This window comes from Mus caroli, unplaced genomic scaffold, assembly GCF_978045245.1.
Source record: "Mus caroli unplaced genomic scaffold, Mus_caroli_1 scaffold_20, whole genome shotgun sequence".
In the NCBI taxonomy this organism is placed as follows: Eukaryota; Metazoa; Chordata; class Mammalia; order Rodentia; family Muridae; genus Mus; species Mus caroli.
This window is the reverse complement of record NW_028227275.1, coordinates 54,688,262-54,709,701: the sequence shown is the minus strand read 5'-3', so window position 1 is coordinate 54,709,701 and position 21,440 is coordinate 54,688,262. Positions and strand designations below refer to the sequence as shown.

Below are 21,440 nucleotides of genomic sequence, written 5' to 3'. Positions count from 1 at the left end.
CCCCTAGCCTCCAGCCAGGCTTCTCTTCTTAGAGCCTCAGACTGTGGCAGATGCCACCTTCCTCTCTCACGTGGAGGGCATGGGGCCATTTCAACGCAGCTACCTCTAACTGGTACCCAGCTCTAACTTCTGCCTGGGCCATAACACAGGCACTAAGTTATGGTGGTGGAAGGCTTCCATGGGCCAGAGTTCAGGTCAATGGGAGACACCTGCTTCGGTAGCTGTTTCCTGAGTCAACGTCAATTACTGAGGCCTTGAGCAAGCTGCAGAACCTGGGGCCAATAATGATAATATTATAAAGATCAGTTATGTCTTTTTAGATAGGACTGGTCTAGCATTCTGTATGTAGCTGAGGATGACCCTGGATTTCTGATTCCCCTGCTTCCCCCTACTGAGTAAATCACAGACAGACACCTCCACTCCTGGTTTATACAGGGCTAGGGGTGGAACTGGACCCCTTTTTAGAACAGGAATAAGAGCTGGGGCTGTAGTTCAGTTGGTAGAGTGCTTGCCTAGCATAGGTTAAGTCCTGAGTTCGATCCTTAGTACTGCAAGGATAAACTAGGCCTGGTAGTGCACCCCTGCGACTCAGTACTTGGGAAGATGCAGCAAGATCAGGAGTTCAAGGCCAGCCGCTGCTACTTTATTGAGTTTGAGGCCAGCCTGGGATATATGAGACTCCATCTCAAAAACAAAACAGATCAACATCACGAAAGGCACCTGCTTATAGTGAGAATAAGCACAGCAACTGCGTCACGCTGCCTTGGGGGTGTGATGTGGTGACACATGGTGACAGATGCCAGGCGCCTGGCACCATCAGGCCTGCTGCTTTGCCTCTCACAGATGGGTGCCCCTTTAGGAAATCCCCTCTAATTATGAAGTTAGAAATCTGAATGGTCACATGGGGAAGAGGCACACACTCATTAGGAGGCTCAGGCACACAGCCTGGGCTACGTCAGAAGTCTCTCACACCAGCCTCCTGAAGACAGCAGGGCTCAGGAGAGAATACCTCCATCCTCCTGCTGGCACTTCCATCTGCCAACTCTCCAGGAGCTGCTGGCTGGGGAGGGCCCACTCGGGAGCCTTCTTGTCTCCAGAGACCGCCCCCAGGGTCCTTCACCTCAGGCTTGTAATCTCGGCTTTAAAGAGGACTCGGATCCCTTCCTCCTGCCCCCCACCATGACTAATCCATTCGCCAGGGCCCCAATCCAAAAGAAAGCTAATTAAAGAATTTCTGCTCTTGGCTCAGTCTGGACTTTGAAGATTCCCCTTGGTCTTCTTGGAGTATATGAAAACAGGTGGAGAAAGGGGGCGTTGGGAAAGGCATTGGATAAACCTCTGAGCCTCTGTAATAGGCCTAATCCCCCAGAGCCTGCAGGCATCAAATAGTCTTCACTCAGCACACTGAGACAGGGGACAGGGGCTGCTTCCCACCCAGTGCTCCTTGGATCCCTGTTCTCCTTGGAGAACAGGAGTTCCTGCATTTCCTACCAGTACAGGGAGGTTGAAGGGGAAAAACTGGGTGTTCTCCAGGACAGTGAGGGGCGGAGGTCCCCCTATACCAGCAGCTCCCGCCTGGAGAGGTCCGGTGGGATGACAGGGAGGGAACAGATGACTGGTGAGGTTGGGTTCTGCCTCCCAACCCTCTCTCTCAGAGCCTCCACAGGAAGACCGGCGGACACCAATGGCACTTTCCTTTTACTGGGGATTGAGCCCAGGGCTTTGCTCATTTAAACAAATGCCTTACCACGGAGCGTCTCCGGCCCAGGAATATTTATTTAAATTATTATTACTTTGGAGGCAGGATCTCATGTAGTCAAGGGTAGCCTAGAGCTCTGTATGTGGCTGAGAAGGACCCTGAACTCCCAACTCCTCTGCTTCCTCCTCCTGAGTGGGATCACGGATGCATCTGCACTCCCAGTTTATGCAGTTCTGGGGATTGAACCCAGCGCTTTGTAGACGCTGGGCGAGCACTCTACCAACCAAGCCACATCCCCAGCCCAGAGGTTTTCATTAACTATCAGGAATATTTATTGGATAGTTATGGGTAGAAAGTGACCCTATGTGACACGGGGGCCCCTTGGCAGCCATGTGCTCTGGCCAAGCAAAGACTGACACACAACAGTTGCTCAGCAAAGACCAGTTGATCGTGTGGCTGGCTTGAGACAGAAAGGGCCAATGCAGCCAATGCTTCTGCTGCCTTCAGAAAGCCTCCTGCGGGCTCGGGGATGGATGGGGCCTGACTGTGTGTGAGGTGTTCTTAGATGCTTCCTTCCCCTTCCAGTAATACTGAGCCTTGGTGATGCCCTTGGGGGGAGTAGGGCTATCTGATGCCACTGTTGTTGTACTCTCACCCCATTTCCCACTGGTGCGCCAGGGTGGGGGAGGTAGGAGGCACACTAAGCAGGGGTCTCTTGGGGTGTCTGCCTGCATCATGGAAATAAAAATGATAAAAACCTGTCACTGAATTCTGGGTGGCAGTAAATTACTTAACACCTGAAACAGGTTGAAATGTGGCCACCGTGGCTTTTAATAAGCCCATCTCTGATGCAGCAGCTTCCGCGAGGAACCGGCCGGGTCTCTTCTCGAGGCATAATTTCATCGCGGCCCCGGCTTGGCAGCGGTGCAAATAAGATTTCACTTCCCCTGTAAATCTCTGAGGGGGGGAGCGCAAGATTTCATTTGCGCTGTCAGTTAGCGCGGAGAGAGCCTATTTACTTTGCTGCAGGAATAGAGGGTCCTTTGGAGAGACAGGACACAGAGGCCAAGGGGAGTTGGCTGTGTCAGCACTGAGAATTGACATGGGCGGAAGAGGGCAGGGAGGCGCCTGGGGAATGGCTTAGGGAGCACAGATGGTTTGGACTTGCTTAAAGTAGACCAGCAGTACCAGAAATACCTACATTGTTTCATGAATAGGGGAGTGGCCTCCGATGGGTCAGGGCTTTCCTAAACAGGGTGCTAGGAGTCCACCACAGGACATAGTTGTGGGACAGTGGCTCGGGGTGTTGGGCCTTTCATAGGTTTGGATGCCACAGTCCAGGGAAACCAGGTAGGTCTCCCTGTCTAGGAAGAAGGAGCAGGGGAAGGGAAGGTTCTAGAATCCAGTGTTAGGAGGATGAGGGCAAGAGACTTGAAATGAGAACTTTTAGTTTAGAGTCGAACCAAACAGTGGAGTAGGGAGCATTACACAGGGGTTCAGGCCCATGGGATGCCCTTGGCTGCAAGGCAGCCATTCTGGCTCTGGCTCTGGCTCTGCTCCTTCTCCTCCTCCTCTTCTTTTTTGAGACAGGGTTTCTCTGTGTAGTTCTGGCTGTCCTGAAACTCACACTGTAGACCAGGCGGTCCTCCTACTCAAGAGATCCACCTGCCTTTGTGTGCATTCGGTTCTTACTGGACACCAGCCCCCATCCTAGAGTGATAAGCGGTTCTGTGACTTCTTTGGGAAAGATGAGGCCTTGGGCTGATTGGCTGGTGGTGACCAGCAGCTCTTCTCTTGAGCCTGTTAGTGGTTGGTCTGGGAACCGCTTGAGAACACAACCCTCTTCCCTGCCTTGGGGAGCTTAGAGCCCCTTTAGATTTTGGGTGTTGTCCTAGGTGTCACTGTGCTGTGGAGTACAGTCAGCAGACCATGGGCTGGGCTGGGGTTTGGGGGCTCGAGATAAGGCAGAACCTGCCAGGGAATTTTCCAAGGAGTAGCCGGGGCGGGGGCAGCTTGGCAGTGCCAGCCCCGTTCAGAAGAGACCAGAACTGAACTTGTCTCCTGTTCTTGCCTCAGGTGGTGAATGGGGCCAAACTCTCCATCTCCATCTGCTGAAACGCCTTCCATGGGAACCTACCTCCTTAGGGGTCTCCCAGCCCAGCCAGGGCAGTCCCTACCTCATTCCCCAAGAATCCCCACCACACTGCTTCTAGGAAGGGAAGACTGTAGCCCTAGCCCTAGCACATAGTAGGCCCTCAATAACTCTCTGCCTAACTGGCTGGCTAGCCATTTTCTAGGAAGTCTCCACAGCAGCCTCAGAAAAGAAAGATACCTCAGGAGAGAATGGGAAGCAGCCCTCCGGAACACCCAAGCATCTCCTTAGAACTCAGAATCCACCCACCTTGTTCTGGTCCCTAAAAGTCATGTTGAGTGCTGCCCGGTGGAGTGTTCCCCCTTGATCAGTTCCTGCCCCTAGCACGGTGGGAGGTGAAGTCAATGGGGGACGGGAGAGGCAACTGTGGGGCCACCAAGGCCCGTGGAGAAACACCCGCTTCCTTGGAATATAAGGGGAGATTCATTAACCCCCGCTGAGATGTGAGAGCAGATCTAAGGAGGAGTAATGAGTTCTCGCTTAATCTTAAACTTCGAAGGAATTGCTGTTGTTCTCATGAAAATAATTTCTGCTCTCTCCCCACCCAGGTGAGAGATCCTGGCATTGTGGATGTGGTGGGCATGTGCAGGGAACAAGGGACATCTTCAGGGGCTGAACACGAGGGTCACTGGTGGGGCAAGCACATGCTCCCAAGTGCTTATCTGGATGCCCATGTGGTTGCCAGAGCCTCTTAGGGAATAATCCTCAGCTTTTATTCATAACTCTCCAAGTGAAGACCATCCCCACGTCTGCACGTGTCAGGGGGCTGCCCTGCATGGCTGACCTAAGCTTCTGCTGTCATTAGATTCTTTTTAGTTGTCTTGTTTTGGCTTTTTTTCTTTTTGTTCCCCCTGCGACAAGGTCTCAAATAGTTTAGGTTGTGCTCAAACTCATTATGTCCTCATGGATGACCTTGAACTCTGATCTTCCTGCCTCCACTTCCCAAGTGCTGGGACTACAGGTGCCATCGTACCTGGCTCTTCAGCAGATTCTGCCCAGGAAATGTATCAAACCCAAGAGTCTCTGCTCAGGCTGCTACCCCACCTGCCAGGGGACCCCCAACAGCAGAGCGAACCCCCACGCCCCCAAATCAGGCCTGAGATTGTTCAGGAAGAACATTTGAGACACCTTAGCTCCTGACGCGCTGGGCTGCTGAGCCCACAGTCAGCAGCAGAGATGACTGTAAAATTTAAATCTTTCTATTTATTTCAAGAAAGGACAAGGCAGGTGGACTTGGACATTTTATATGAAACAGACAAACAGAAAATAGGACCAATTAATTAGTCACATTCATCTCAACATTGAAGTTTCAAGGCACCTACATTGAAGGAGGCCAAAGGGCGGTTTGGAGTGCACTTTGGTTTGTGTTGTTGTCGTGGTGGTGGGGTGTTTGTGTCGCCATTTTCTGAAAAACCCTTGTCTAGTGGTAGAGTCGGAGTGAAGCAGGTGGGCCATGAGGCTGGGTGTAGCCAGGCCTTCCAGGGAGCAGGGCCTCCATCTGCCTGCCAGTTCCCAGCTGCAGCTGCCGCCTGAAGGGGGTACTCAGACCCCTCCCCCCAGACCGTTCCGCCCTTCAGAGAAAAAGAGAGGGGTGAGCATCCAACAGGCTCCAGGGTTCCTAGTCTGGCTGAAACGGAGCTTGGAACACAGGCAGTTCAGGGTCTGCCTCATTGCCTTGGTCTGGGCAGGCAGCCCACCTGTAGCATCCCCAGAGGTTGGCCATGGTCACCTCAGAACTGGGGACCAGGCTATGCTTCCCAATACCTGTTCTCCTTACTTGGCAATACCAACAGGCATCCTTTGTATACCGGGAGGAGAGCTCTGCCAAAGCCCCCACTCTGCAGTGCTTACGTAGGGTCAGGATAGGGGTCCTCTGAAGCAGCCCTGTACCTTTGCCTTCCTTGCTCACACCTGCTGGTGGCACCAGCCAGCACAAGCACAGGTCTGCAGAGCCTGATTGGTTGACTCCCAGCCTCCAGGTTTCTCCCTTTTTCTCTCAGATGATGAGCCTCCTCTACTGGGCCCGTGGTTTCCTCTTGACAACCCTCAGCCTCCCTAGAGGGGCTAGAGGAACCAGGTCCTCACTTTTACACTATACCCTAGATGCCCAAGTGGCTTATTGGTTAAAGCCATTCTCTGACGGTCATGCTGGGCTGGGGGGAAATGCCTAAGGCTACTTTGGGGTTTTGTGGGTAGGGCTTCCCCACTTTGTGCCCAGAACCTTCAGAGATGGGACTGGTCACAAGACGGGTAAGGGGCGGGGGACCTGCTACCTCTCCTTCCATCTAAGGCAGGTTGAGAGCTGTTTGGAACCATGGGCCCCTGGGGGAATGAGCAGCGGCAGCCCCGGGCCTGCTGCGGCTTTGATTGTCGGTTCATGTCGCGCTTGTTTTTCTGTCTTGAAGAGAAAGTCTGATTAGTCCCGCCAGGCGGGTGGCTCGGGTGCGGGGACTCTGCAGGGGTGGCAGGCAATGACAGGCTGTTGCCTTGGATCTTGTTTCTTATACCCCGCCCTCCTGGGTCTCTCTAGTTTTCTGCCAACCCCCCTCACCTACTTGATGCAAATCTTGGAAAAGGGAAACTGAGTCACCATTCAGGCTGTCGTGCTGCCAGATCTCACTGAATCTTCATTTCCCATCTGCTAGAGACACACCAATCCCGAAGCAAAGCAGGGCGGGAGGCTTCCGGGAGGAGTTTCCCAGGTGAGACCCTCTCCTGGCCAGGCCACCAGCCAGGTGCAGAACAGAAGGGCCCTCACTGCCAGCCCTCAGGCCGTTCCCATGAGTAGACAAATGGCAGGTGGGAAGAGAAGGTGGTCAGGGGTTCCAGGTCCCCTGCTGGTCCTCGGTTCCCAGGTGTGTGGGTAGGGAAACCAAACTACTGCTGAGTTGACTTGATGGTGACTCTGTTTTGGGAGTGGGGCTGTGTGAAGCCGGGGCTGATCCACCCGCCCGCCGGGCACAGTGCCCACCACATACCCACAATTCCCTCCTGGCACAAGCTGGACCTCTCAGCAGCAAGGAATTCTGACAGTAGTTTCAGAGAGCCCAGGGTGGCTTCCTGAAGCAGGAGCAGCCCCAGGCTAGAAAGCTGTCTGCACACGGGTCAGGAGAGACACGGAGAGAGTTGGTGCCCTTTCCATGTGGCACACTCTGCAAGCCCCTCATGATAGGAGAGTTGGGAGTAGCCCCAGGGACAATGAAATTCCCAGAATCAGGGGAAAAATACATTAAAATCTAAAAGAGGTAGAGACAGGAGGATCAGAAATTTATAGTACTCTTAGCTACATAAAGGGTTCGAAGCCAACCTGGGTTATGTGAGACCCTGTCTCAAAAAAAAAAAAAAAAAATCAAAGGAGGTAGCATGGGGCATCAGAAATCCAGTGCCAGACTCAAAACATCAGGGGTGGGAGTGGGGTGGAGAAAAGGGGAAAAAAGAAAGGCGGGAGGAGAGAAAGGGAGCCATTTTGTCAGTTGTTTTAAAAGAAGCCAATGTGGATATTTCACACAAATGATTGGGACACTTCAAAAGAATCGGTAAATGCCTAAAAACTGGTGAACATTCCAAGAGAGCCCCAGGCACCATCAGCTGGCTGTGATGGACGGACTGGCTGGCAGGCAGTGTTGAGACTGTAGTTACTCCTGGGTGTGAGGCAGCTGGGCTGGAGGGAACAGGTCCAGGGACATCCTGGGGCGTGCAGTGCTGAGCCCAGCATGTGTCCTGTCAGTGTCCCTCAGTACCTGCTGAGCACAGACTGGGGAAGGATGTCTTTGTACATCCTGTCCTGGAGGTTGTGATAAAGCAAGCATGGGAACTGGCGTCTTCTAGACAAAGACCCAGGCCTTAGCTCAGGCTGTAGAGCTGTGGGTCACATCCTCAGATAACGCTTGGTTGCTTCATGGGACGCACAGGCCACCGTCTGCTTCCTTTGCTGGGCCCAGCTTCTCTCTCCTGACCTTCAGGGTTTTCTTTACAGCCGGCCTCACTCTTTCTCTGACCCCAGAGAGCAGCAGGTTCCCAGCATAAGGATACAGGACATCTCATGGCTCTGGAGTCTTACTCTCCAAGCAATGGCACAGGCTGCTCTGATCCAGATGTGGCTTGCCATCTCTCAAGACAGACTGATCCTAGGTGACAGGATCAGAGACTGCCCAGGGGCTGGCACAGCTGCTGTATGACCTGTCCTGGCAACAGTGACCCTTTCTGTTCCTGTGGCCCTGGCCCTAGCTATTCAATTTATTCAGTCCTTAGAGATGCCAGCTCCTCAGGGCGCTAGGCAGGAACAGCTGCTACCCCTCCCATCCAGACCCGGAAAATGCCTGCTGTGTGGGCTGCCACTTGGGGCAGGTTCATAACCCACAAAAAAAATCCCCCTTTCCCTTCACCTCCAAGGAGTTTAATCTCTTCTAATCAATTTAGCAGACTCGCTTGGTTGTAAACGGTAATGATTTGCATTTTTGAGCCTTTTTATCCTCCTTACCAAAAAAAAAAAAAAAAAAAAGCCTCCTTGCTCTGCTCTCTGGAAAGCCTGTGAATCGCTTGCTAGTGCTCACCCTGGCACCCATCCAGTCTCAGCATCAGCTGCTGTCACCTGCGCCGCTGTCTGTGTGAGTAGAGAACGTGGTTCACAAGAGGCCTGCAGCCCTGACCCTGGCCGTGACATGTCATCTGGTCCATGGGGGACTCAGGCCACCATGCCCACTCGAGTCTGTCCCTGCTGCCTCTGCATAGCTTCCCGGCTGCTGCACCCAGTTTCCCTTGTTGTATTTTTCATAAGCAAGAGGCTCGGAAGCTTTGGCCTCCTCCCCGGTGTGCTCAGTGGAAAGCAGATGTCTTAAGACTTGTGGGGGGTTGGGTGAGAAGGGTCCCCAGTCTGGCTCTGACTTTTGTTTCCTACTCTCTTGCCGGGGGCAGTGAGGGAGGAAGCTCAGGTTGGGAGGCCATTCCAGATACACTGCTCATCCCTTCTGTGGCCTCAGAGTCCACACTGCCTCTTCCTACCCAGCACTGGTTCACACCCCCCTCGCCCCCACTGCCCTGAGCCCATTAGAACCTTCCAGACTCAGCACAGAGAGGTTGCTCTCACAGGGTCTCCATGAAGCAAGAATCTGCCCCAGACACCCTCACTTTAGAGATGGAAGCTCGCATCTGTATACCATGCTCCTGGCTCCCTCACTGGGGCTGAGCTGGGCAGCTGACCTACTGGGAACTCTGGGAAAGGGGTTTTGAGATGGAAGGAGAGGCATGGAGCACAGGGCAGGGAGCACGGGGCAGGGAACACAGGGGCTTCTGGACCCAGGGAGGGAAGGCTGAATTCCTCAGCTGTCTTCCCAAGGCTGTCCCCTCCCTGCCAGCATGGCTCAGGGTAGGACGGTGCAGTGTCCCCACACCTGTTCTCCAGGTCAGGATCCGCCACACAGGGCTAAGGCTGAGGGGCACTGAGGGGGAGGCAGGCCAGGAGGCAGCCTTTCAGGGAAGATGGAGGCTTCCTCAGGAAGAGGATGCAGATGAGGGAAGGAAGGGAGCTTTTGATTCACGTCATGTCTGCGGAATTGAGTATGACTAATTAATAGATTTTATTCTTAGTAATCTCTTAAGCATTCCATACGTTGGGCCGCACGCCTGAGCTGAGCTTACCAGAGGCTTCATTCGCAAAATGCAAATGCCCCTGGCCCTGATGCCTCTCTCCTTCCTTGCCTTTTCTTCCCCGCTTTTTTTCTCTTTCTTTCTTTCTTTTTTTAAAGAGGAAATTTAAAGTAAAATTGCCATGTAATAGAAAAAGAGATTCCAATCGCTGCATCTAATTACCACGAAGGGTAAACCACTTAGCCAAAGAAGTGTCACTGGGTTTTTTTAGTTTAAACTTGCCTTAAATGCCACAAAATACACTCCCCAGAGCTGAGGCCACGGAGGTTGTTCTGGCTGGTTAGAAACTGAGGGTCAGGCCGGCCAGCCACAGACTTCCCTATGGAAATGTCGGCTGCACATGGACAGCATCCCATTGGCCGTCCAGTGCCAACCCTGGCCTCCCTCACTTCTGAGGGTAGAAAGGCTGGGTGCCCTGAGCCTCTTCTATTGTATTGTGAGGCCAGGAGCTAGGTTCCTTTGTCTCCTTTGGAGAACTGGGACAAAAGGTTACACTTGGGGGCTTTCTGAAAGGATGCCTCCAAGTGCGGTTCTAGGGACGCAGCACAGTGGTGGGGTGTTTGCCTTGCATGGCTAGGCCCTGGATTTAGTCTCCAGTGTTATTCCATCCCCAATACACACAGAATAAAGGGTACTAGGGCCAGGCGGTGGTGGCGCACGCCTTTAATCCCAGCACTTGGGAGGCAGAGGCAGGCGGATTTCTGAGTTCGAGGCCAGCCTGGTCTACAAAGTGAGTTCCAGGACAGCCAGGGCTATACAGAGAAACCCTGTCTCGAAAAACCAAAAAAAAAAAAAAAAAAAAAAAAAGGGTACTGGGAAAATGATAGGACCAGCAGGGGTGGAATGGCACAGGAAGGGCTCTTGGAGGGGATGCAGAGCTATGGCTGGGCAGTGTTCACTCTGATCAGCATCTAGGGCTCTTTAGGGGGCAATGCCAGCCTTGGGCTGTCCAACTGGGTGTAATGTGGAGTGAGCCCCTTAGATTGGTCCTCAATCTTTGACATTCTGCCTGTGACTGCCAAGGCTCCCGTGGGTCAGGCTTATTCTGTGTGGTGGGGGAAGAGATTTACCATAGCCCAGGTGTTTCAAGCATTTGGCCATCAGACCCTTCCTGGGGCAGGAAACAGGGAAGGGGGACATGAAAGCATATCGGACAGGGCAAGTTACAGGTGCAAGGTAGGGGTGAGGACATGGAGTTTGATTTTCCTGCGGCTTTGGGGAAGCTGGCACGGTGCCCTCAATGCCTTGTTCAGCATCTGGGACTCTCCCTCACATACCTGTTCCTTACAGATGGGTCTCTGAGTCTGCCAGGACTAGAGCATCATTAGGGTCACTGGGGACCACAGGGCTCCAGGGTACATGTTTATACAGACCTGAATCTGGGGCTCAGGAGCATTTCTCTCTTGACCTCATTATGTGGGAAAAATGACCTGGGATGAAGAGGAAGAAGGTCTCCTTTGGAGTGATCCACGTCCATACCCCTTGGCCGTTCCCTGGGGCTGGTGGGTTGGGGGTCTCCATTTGGTATGATGACCCCTTGGGCTGAGATCAGGAGCCTGTGCCCCTTTCCACTACTCTGAGGCACCTGCCGGGTCCATTTCTTTCTATCTCATCTCTTCACTGAAGGGCTAGTTGGCTCTTTAATGTCCAGCAAGCGGATGCCCCACCAGGTACACTTTGGGCAGCTGCCTGGCCTCTTCTTCCTGCCTTTGCTTTGGATGGAGTGGCAGAGGTCTTTTGCAAACATCAGTGTCAGGAGCTGGACCCCTTCCCGTCCGGCTGCCCTCAGACCAGCGTCTTCCCTCTGATGACTATTTCCCCCGGTGCAGGGCAAAGCGATGCATTGACAGATGGTGACCCGGGCTCCCCGAGCACAGGACGAAGCAGACACCAGAACCCCAGGCACCGCTCTTCCCTCCTTTCTGGATTTGCTGTCATTATTTTATCATGGTTTTAATCTCATGGCTCACCACACTGTGATGTCAGTTGATAAATGATAACGACATTGATTCCACAGAGAGGGAATAAAATCTTAGTTCTTCTGAGGGCCCAGTCAGTACCCTTTTGGAGGTTGATTTTTTTTTTTTTTAACAAAGAAATCTGATTTTTTCCTTTTGAGAACAGAGCCCCTAGTGTGGGTATGGCTGAGATTGTGCGTGCGTGCGTGCGTGCGTGCGTGTGTGTGTGTGTGTGTATGTGTGTGTGTGTGTGTGTGCTGATGTCTCCCAGGGCTTTTTTGAATTTTTTTTCTTCTTTTCTGGGCTTTATTTGGACAGCCATGGAAACCCCAATAGGTCTAGCCAGCTGATGTGTGTGTGCGCACACACACGCATATTTATAAACAGTTCCTGTTTATAAATTACCTGTCCCAGGAGAAAGAGTAAACAAACACTATTGTGGGGACAGTATCTATTGGAGGAGGGACAGATGAGGGCACTGGTCATCAAGGAAAGCTTTTCTTGGTTACCAGAAAGGGGAGTGGCCCGGCTCTGGGCTGGCTGACACAGGATCTCTTTCCTACCACCTGGACTGAGGCACCTCCCCTCCACCTCCACACGCTCTACTTACTCAATGATTTCTAGGAGAAAGCAAGATTTTTGCAATTCTATTGTCTGAGGAAATGTCAAGGACTGACCCAAGAAGCGCTGAGAGGACAGACACGCAGCTCTATCTACCCATCCGAACTGAGACACAGGACCCGGCCGTGGGTGGGCAGACAGATGCACCTCCACGTGGCAGAGAAAGCTCCAGCTTGCTTTCCTCAGAGCTTTCTGCAGAGTCCGGTGGATGGAACTGAAGTGCTCAGCACTGGAAGGAAAAGTTTGACGTATTTTTCTTTTAATTGACTATGGTATTGTTGAGAGAGTATCTCGGAGAACGCCATATTTTTGTAGATCTGGGAAGGAAACGGCACAGGAAAGACCAGGGAAGAGATTCCAGGTCACTGTCTCCAGAGCAAAGTCTTTTTCCTCCCCTGGCTCTTTTGTGAGGAACCTGAAAACCTTTCACTGAGTTGTCACCCGTGAGCATCCACAAGGACAGCTGCTTGGGGTGGGGGTGGGGGTGGGGCTCCGTGCCGTCACATGTGTTTGTTATCGGCTTCTCTCTGACGGCCCTGAATGGAGCTCGTGGTGAATACAAATGTTGTACAGGTAGCATCAATCTGGTTCAAGAAAAAAAAAGTCCCAACCCAACCCAACCCTTCCTGCGAGGTTACGTTTAGTCTTTAACGCCCATGTTCTGGTATAAATTACAGCTCCAACAATGCTGAATCCCCTTCCTGCCTTCTATGTCTTTTTTTTTTTTTTGTAAACCCCACTGTGGTGTTCTGCAAAATCACCAACCCTCCCCAAACTTTGCTTTCTGCTTGGAAGGTCACTGTGGAGTTTCTCTTCCTGGCTCCTGGTGTTGCAGTGGGCTAGACAGAGCCACGTGACACACCGGCGCGGGCGCGGGCGGCCAGCTTCATGTGTAGGAATAGTCCACATCAGGGATGCCCGCTTCCCGGTAGCCTCGTGTGGTGCCGTAGCCAATAGTGTGGGCGCCCTTGCAGAGGCTGCTGCCATTGGAGGGAAATATGGTGTGCACCACGTACTCCTCTTTGGAGCGGTACGGGTTGATGGGTAGCATCTGCAGTCCTGGGCCACGGATTTCTAGAATGGAGTTATCCTTCTTGGTCCCTGACTCCATGTAGTCGTCCTTCCTCCTGCTGCCCCTGTTGTAGACCCTCTCTCGGGTCAGCAGCTCGCCGGCCCGGTGCACGTACCAGCAAATGGCTCCCAGGACCAGGAAGAGAAATACAAGAGCCACGGCACCACCAATAATCCCAGCCAGGGGCAGCCCCGCCATAGGGCCAGCGTTCTGTTCCTGGTTGAGCGTGGTGGTGGGGCCGTAGCTATCGGCTGTCTCTGCCTTGGCACACACAGGTGTCTCATCGGCCACGTAGGTGTTGCCAGTCTCCATGGTGACCATACAGATGATGTAAGTGGACTTGGGCTCCAGTGCTGTCAGCAAGTACTCTGTCTTGTCCCCCTGCACCAGGGTCTCTGTTATAGAGCCCACAGCTGGGCTATGGCCCAGACGTAGCCAACTGAGCCGGAAAGAAGAGGCGGGTAGCATGGCCTTCCATGTGATTCGGATAGAGTCTGCCGTCAGTGGCTTCACCTGGATGACCAATGTCTTGGCGCCATCGCCAGTGGCCATGGGGTAGTCAATGTTGGAGTCTGGGAGGCGCAGTCCTGGCCTCTTGGCCTTGAGGGTAAACAGAGAGCCCTGGGGTGTGGTGGCAGAGGCATGGTTGCTGACTGTGGTCTTGGCGGCTGCATTAGCAGCACCGCCCTGTGACCCCGCCTCAAAGCACTCATCCATCTCGCTGGTGATGTCTTTGATGGCCATGCCCCGGACCTTCTCAGGGCCCTGGCACATGAGGCCCCGCACATTGACCACTGCAGCCCGTGCCTTCACCCAGTCCCGCAGCCACATGAGGTTACAGCCACAGAACCAGGGGTTGTTCCTGAGGAGCAGCTGTGCCAGGTTCCCCAGGTCATCAAACAGGCCCCGAGGCAGCGTGGTGAGGTTGTTGTTGGACAGGTCCAACCTCTCCAGCTCCCGCATCTTGGCCAGTGTGTTGTAGGGAATGTGACTGATGGCATTGTCCTGCAGGTAGAGCTTCTGCAGGTGGGCACTGGGCAGATTAAGGGGCGGGGCAGCCAGCGAGTTCCGTACTAGCGACAGCTCCGTGAGGTTCTGCAGCCGGCTGAAGGTGTCGTCGGCAATGCGCTGGTTGGCCAGCAGGTTGCCATCCAGAACCAGGCGCCGCAGGCTGTTGAGACCCTTGAATGCGTGCAGGGGGATGGTAGAGATGCGGTTGTCATCCAGCCTCAGTTCCTCCAGCGTGTGGGGCAGCCCCGACGGAATGCTGCTCAGGTGGTTCCGGCTCAGGAAAAGCAGTTTGAGCTGCTTGCTGTCAGCGAAAGCATCCTCCTCGATGCTCACGGTGGAAACGGAGTTGTCATCCAGGTGCAGCTTCTCCAGCAGCGGGATGCGAGCCAAAGAGTCCCTGGCGATGGTGCGCACATTGTTGTCCTGCAGATGCAGCTCTCGCAGGGAGCGGGGGAGATTGACAGGGAATTCATCCAGGTCATTCTCATACAGGTAGATGACCTGCACCTTGACCTTGGTCTTGAGGTCCTGAGGGATGCCCGCGTTGTTGATCTGGTTGTTCTGTAGGTAGAGGGTGGTGGCATCGTCGGGGATGTCTGAGGGGATGGATGTGAGTCCCCGGTCATTGCAGTAGATGAAGCCATTGTCACAGCGGCACACTGATGGGCAGGTGGTGCTATCGATGACCTCCGTGAGGAAGGCAATGAGCCCATAACAGAGAAACAGCCAGTCCCGCAGGTCCATGGTGGCTGTGGTCATCACGACAGTGGCTGTGACCGTGGCAGCAGGCGTGGTGGTAGCGGTGGCAGCAGGGTGTGCCACCACCATGGTGGATGGCTGCTGGAGGCCTGACCCACCCAACCTGGAGTCTCAATACCTGCAGGGAGCACAAGATAAGCGTGCTGAGTGTGAGATAGTGTGGGGCCTGGGGAGGGGAGTCAGTAAAGTCCGGTCTCGAAGGGCTGAGGCCAGGCTATAAGGGAGGCCTGTCCTGGAGACAGGCAAGCTCTGTGATGCTAATGTCTGCTGTGGATCTCACCAGGAGGGGCTGGTTTTTAAGGGGAGTGGTTAGCGCAAGCAGCTCACAGCCTCAAGATAAACCGCCTTTAAGGGTCGCACACATGGTGCCAGCAGTGGGAAAATGGCTTAGGGTGAATTTCATAGACGAGCCATCATTCTCCAAAGACCCATGTCTGGCATGGACGCGGGCTCTGAAAGGAAAGCTTGTGTCTGGGAGGCTCTGAGCTCAGGAGGCGTGTCACCAGAACCTTCAGGAAAGCCACAGCCAGCGCTGTCACTGGTGGGCAGTGGAGAGCATCGAGCTCATTGTCTGGTGGTGAAACAATGCATCCTGTTTGTCACCCATGTGTTTCATACACAGCAGAATGAGGTGTCAACAGATCTGACTCCTGGCTCTGGGTCCTGTGTTTCCTGGGGAACTATTCCATACCTGGTCTCTCTCCAGTGGAAATAACTTCCAGCTATTTCACACACACACACACACACACACTCACGCACGCACACACACAAACACACACGTTCACTTACACATCAGCTTTCTTGATTTAAAGGAATGAGACAAATAAAAGGTGGGAGGTGTTGTCGGCATACCGAGGAAATTTTTCTGCAAGGTATAATTTCAGTTTTCGCAAATAGAAAGATTGCAGCATAGACTTTTTTTCGTTATTTTACTGTTCACAGTGGTAAAAAATCAATTAAAGAGAAATTATCTTTCAATCTCGGTTAAAAAAAAAGGTGTCTTCATACAGCAGCAAAGGTCTGCAGTAAAACTCGGGGTCAAGGAGGCTTTCAGGGCAGGATGTAATAGCTTCTCAGACCTGATCCAAGGGCCTGGCCTGCGAGGACAGCTCTGGAGTGTGGGGCATGACCAGCTCCTGCTGAGTGGCTGGTGGGGACCTCCCGAAGATGCCCGAGGAGCCAGGACATCATTTCTAACTGCACCAAACCCTGCTCCCTTGCCCGGCCTTCTCTGTTCCTGCCAGTTATCCTCTATCCAGTGACTTCCTCCTCAATCTTCAGGACCCTGCTCAAGCATTCCTCCTTCAACTAGGTCTTTCAGAGCCAGGAGCCATGGCTGTCCACCCAGTCAGCCAAGTGTCACCTCATCCTATCCATCCATCTCCCTACTCCTCACTCACGTATCCAGTCTGCACAGCTCACATGGCCATGACCCACTCACTCTGCCCCACCCAGCTCCCTGCACACCAATCCCTCCATCCCACTTTAACCTCGGTGCAAGGTTCACAGTGTCACCATCATCAGAAGCCTTGACACCAAGATGGTCTCTGCTGAGGCTCCCTGGCCCCCTCTCTTCCTCTTACCTCTCACCCAGTGCCTTTCAGTGCTCCCTAGCAGTGCTCCCTAGCCTGCTTCCTCTGCCTGGCAGCCAGGCTCATTGACTCAGATCTCCCTTCCACTCATCTGCCCAAACTCCTCCACCATCCCGATGACTTTAAAGCCAGGTAGCAGGCACAGTGACATTCCTCTCCCTATGGAGCAGCTGAACCCCCCCCCCCCGGCCTACTGCCCCAAGGCACACTTCCCTATGTCCAGAGCTGGCCCTCAGAGATGCTTGCTGTCCCACACTTCCTTCAGGTGGGTCCTTCCTGGTCACCTTGCCAAAACCTCTAACTCCAGAGCATACCTCCTCTCTGCTCAGTGCTTGCCTGCTCATTACCAGCTAGTGTATGCTTTATGTTTGGACTTTGGGGTATCTTACCCATTAGGTCTAGCCTAGTGCACAACAGGCCCTTATAAATTATTTCTACAAACAAACTAATACTGACCTATCTGAAGGAACGGAGGCACAGGCCTGCTGACAGGAGGCTGTAGGACCTAGGTGTGCTCCCAGGCCTAGAATCTCACTGCATTGCTTCCACACTCCACTAACAGGGGCCATAGGCTCAGGCTAAGGGCTTGCTTGTCTTCATCAGTCTCCTGTTACTCTGTGTGAGGTATGGGCATCCCAAGCTGCCCCAGGCCTGACCTGATCTCTTGTCCCTCATCTCCTTGGAATCCATAGCTAAAATGAGCATTACACACCCAGCACTGGACTGACTTGACTCCTTGAGCCAGACCCTGCAATCTGCATTCACAGGCAGTCTATGCAGCATACTCTCACTGTGTCCCTTCCTGTGCCTGGCAGTCATATATATTATGTCACAACTTGAGGCCTGCAGCTCAGAAGGACAAGCCCCCCACCATTCCAAGGTCACTGACACCCAGACCTTCAGCTGTACTCCAGTCTCCTCTTAATGGAGCCTGAAGGTCCCATCACAAGTCACTTTGTGAGCAGGAACCAGGAGTAGGACAGGGCAAGGCCGAGGCAGAGAGCTCAGGCTTTTCCTAAGCTGTTTCACTTTGTCTCTGGGTTGTGGCTCAGCATCTTAGCCTGAACCTCATTACACACACCTGCTCCTGGCCAGCTGATGGGTACTGTCACAGGTGGCCTCTGCCCTTAGCTGTTCTGGGCCAGTGCCCTGAGCAGGGCCAGACTTGTTAAAGCCAAAGCCAAGGCTGCCACCACAGTCTCTGGCATGGGCATCTGTTCTCCTCCTGTTTAGCTCATGGCCACAGGCCCCAGCCTCCTGAGGCTCTGCATCATAATAGAGTCTAAATTGCACCTCTCAGAGATGTTTGATGGATAATGGAGCAGCAGTGAGAGGCAGGGACCCAAGGCCTTTCCACTCCTGTATCTGATGCCCATCCATCTTGCCCAAGCGTCCCTGGCCACCCTGCTTCCCCAAGGCCAACTCCAGTCTCAGACCGTGGCAGCTTCAGGCAGAGGACAGACCAGGCTGGGGAGGGAGACTCTGGAGGAGCCCTTAAATTGCCTGGATGCTTGGTGGCCCTTTCATCCCCTTGTTGTGTTTGATGGTTTATGTGGCCGTCAAATTAAATCTGGTAAATTGCCCATCTTTTACGGGATCACTGGTCGTCATTGTGCAGATCACGCAGACACGTGTGGTTTGAGTTACGACGTGCCAGTTCTGTGACCAACAGCAGGATCCTGACACAGCACTGGAGGAGTGCGGAGAGATGGCTCAGGCTGTGGTCTCCGTTAGCTGAGGGGGCTTAGGGGCAGGGGGCGGGGGCAGTTACTGGTTCCTGACAATGGCCTGGACTGGGTACAATAGGCTCATGTTCTGCCCACACCTCTTTCAGGCAGTGTCCTCCTCTCTGGGTTTCAGTTTCCCTGTCTATGTGGTTGACAGTTGCCCTTGTGTGAGGACTCAGGTGACACCAAGAGATCACATGTGCAGAGTACCCCACAGGCAAGCTGCCTTTTTTCTTTTTTTTTTTTTATTATTCTTTTTTTTCTTTCTTTCTTTTTTTTTTGGTTTTTCAAGACAGGGCTTCTCTGTATAGCTCTGGCTGTCCTAGAACTCACTTTGTAGACAAGGCTGGTCTTGAACTCAGAAATCTGCCTGCCTCTGCCTCCCAAGTGCTGGGATTAAAGGCATGCACCACCACACCTGGCTCAGACTGCCCTTTCTAAGTGCAGTCTATGTCCCGGGGCTACCCGCTTCCTTCTATACATGGGCATAGCCTCTATGTTAACTGTCATTCTGTGCCTGTCCTTCATGTGCTGTGCCCACTGTGTCTCTTGTACTTGTACCCCGTTCCAGTCATTGAGAAATCAAAGCCTTAGAGAAGGAGAAACGGTGGGGCTGCATCTCAGCTTTGGAAATCTCAGGGCCCTTTAGCACTCGGACATGCTGCACACACCGCCCCGCTTCCCCAGGGCCTTTGCACATGTTGCTCTTGCCACGGTGACCAGTGTAGGCTTCCCTTCAGCCTCCCAGGCCAGCATGCACTCTGCCACCAGGCCCCACTCTCCTGCCTCCTCCTGGAAGCTTTCTCTGACCCTGATCCTTCAGAGCCCAGTTCTGCTTTCACCTGGCAAAGGTGACTGAGCAGCCTCTGGACACACCACCAGCTAGGGAGACTCGACTGCTAGCTGTACCCCTGTGGACTTCCAGTGCCTGCCGAGATGTGTCCCTCCAGTTTTGCAAGGGATAACTGGCTGAGACCACACGCAGGAGCAGCAACAGACTCAAGGCCTCGCATGGACATACCATGGGGAGGTGGCAGGCACTTCATGGCCTTTGAGGGGACTGAACTGATTCCCAAAGGAAGCCAGGCTGGGAGGAGATGGAAGACTGGACAGACTACCCCTGCTTCCTAGCTCTGCCTCTCTGCCCCTCTTTTTGTTTGTCAAGGAAAGCAGTTTTGATGTTAGGTACCAGACATGGTCTCAGCTCCCATTAGAAGCAGATATCCAGATATCCAGATATCCAGATGACCCTGGGCCCAAGGAGGAAGACCATGCAGACAGTCAGAGGCTCACAGGCAGCAACCCTATGGCCTTCTCAGCCCTACCCATGTGCTGGGTCTAATTTCACTGGAAAGAAGGCCTAGGGGCAGGAGTTACCCCATTCTGCCCAGTGTTCTCATGGACCAGCCTGCACTCTGCCTACACTGGCTTCTGTCTTGAAAGCCAGGCTCGGTGTCAGTCCTATAATGCCCTCAGCCAGCCTTCTCTCAGTCTTGGCCTATGTAAAAGGGTAGCTTCAGGTCTTCTGGGGGCTTTATCTGTGAAATGGGACCAAGGATGAAATAGGCGACTTTTAGCTTGGCTGACCACTCGCTGGCCTCAGGGAGGGAGAGGTTACTTCATTAGCCACGTTACTTTACTGGCCTAGATATAAGTTATAGACGCGGCCCAGGAACTTGAAGCTTGTTCCAGCAGATGCCATGGGGGCACCCCTTGCACACCCTGACTCTCTAGCACCTTCTCGTCTTGGCTGCTCTGGCATACCAGCCAGACTCACCCATCACCCCAAACAGCTTAGCCCCCGCGCCTTGTCCAGTGGTAGCACTCAGCATTTGTACTGCCAGTAAGAGTCGGGGGCGGGGATTCTTTTCAAATCTAAAGTTAATTATTTTTCTAATTTCATGCCGCATGCATTATGTATCAGCCGTTATCGCTGGCAGTAATTGCAGACAGGCATGCAAATCCACCAGAGATGAACTGCGAGTTCACCTAAGCGTGTGGGCCGCTGGGTGGGGCTGGGCAGCAGGATGTCCTCCTTGGCTTCAGAGAAAGTGAATCGCTTTAAAAAACAAGACTTTCAAATTGTGTCTTAGGAGGTTAATTATATTGATAGCAGTGTTCGATATTAAACTATGCAGGGCCAGGAAGGGGGAGGGAGATGAAGGAAGACACATGTCATTTTGTTTCTTTCTGTCTCAGCATCTCTTAATGAAATGGTCCTCCACCTGATACGGCTGCCTGGGTCCCTTTGGAGTAAAAGCTGGCTCCACTGGGACACAGTTCCTTTGGGGAAGGAAAAGAAGAGAAGCAGATGTAGCGCCAGTGACAGGAAGAGTGAAGTGGGGATAGTGCTGGGGGCATGTGAGTCCCCGAGGCCAGGGCTGGGTCGGGGTTCTTGCTGCTAAGCTCCCAGATTACCTGCAGGAGCCTAGAGGAGAGGAGCAGGTGTGGAGGAAGGGCTGATCAGAGAGACTCCCAGGCAGCCATGGAGACCAGGACCTCGCAGAAGCAAGGAACCCACCAGCCCTGCTCTCCGTGAGGATTCTATTTGTGATCTCTGGTTTCCTGGATTCCCATTACGTGAACGGCCCTCTCCACCGGACCTAAACACCTGCTTTTCAGGTGTGGTCCATCCCGTGCCCAGCAGTAAGCCTGGCTCAGAGAGGCTACATTACACATACTCTGTTGTCTGTGTGTGAGGCCAGAGGCTGACATGGCTGTATGTGTTTCTCTATTGCTCTGCACCTTATCTTTTAAGATAGGTCTCTCACAGAATTCAGAGCTCACCCATTGGCTGTCTGGCTGGCCAGGGACCTCCAGCGATCTACCTGTTTACCCCACTCCAACTGCCAGGGTTACAGACATGCACTGCCATGCCTGGCTTCTGTGCGGGCACTGGGGATAGAACCCAGGTCCTTGTGCATACGCAGGAGGCACTTTACTGATGGCACCACCTCCCTAGCCCACAGCTTTTGAATAGACGAGGCAGGCTGTATACTCTAAAGCCCAGAATTAGGCAGCTAGAGAAAGAGAGAGGTTGGACTTTGCCATCAGCACCACCCAGAGGCCATGATGACCTGGGTGTTCCCACTACAGTGGTCCAGAGAGGCAAAAAGTTCTGTCTGAACTCTGAAGAGCTGCCCACCTACTCGGCCCTCAGTCGCACTGTCCAGTGCTCAAATCCAGCTGCTCTGGGGAAACAG

General features: G+C 53.3%; 2 protein-coding genes across 5 annotated transcripts in view; one reads left to right on the top strand and one right to left on the bottom strand.

Moving 5' to 3' along the window:
• The window catches only part of Macrod1 (mono-ADP ribosylhydrolase 1), a 143,764-nt gene that overhangs the window by 25,640 nt on the left and 96,684 nt on the right, over positions 1 to 21,440 (top strand). The window lies entirely within an intron of this gene.
• Positions 5,033 to 21,440, bottom strand: part of Flrt1 (fibronectin leucine rich transmembrane protein 1) — a 79,666-nt gene continuing 63,258 nt past the window's right edge. For both annotated transcript variants that reach the window (XM_021151364.3, XM_085834125.1), the window contains exon 3: positions 5,033 to 15,036. In XM_021151364.3, the coding sequence (XP_021007023.1) occupies positions 12,963 to 14,987 (2,025 nt within the window). In that variant the 5' untranslated portion in view covers positions 14,988 to 15,036 and the 3' untranslated portion in view covers positions 5,033 to 12,962. The remainder of the gene's footprint in view (positions 15,037 to 21,440) is intronic.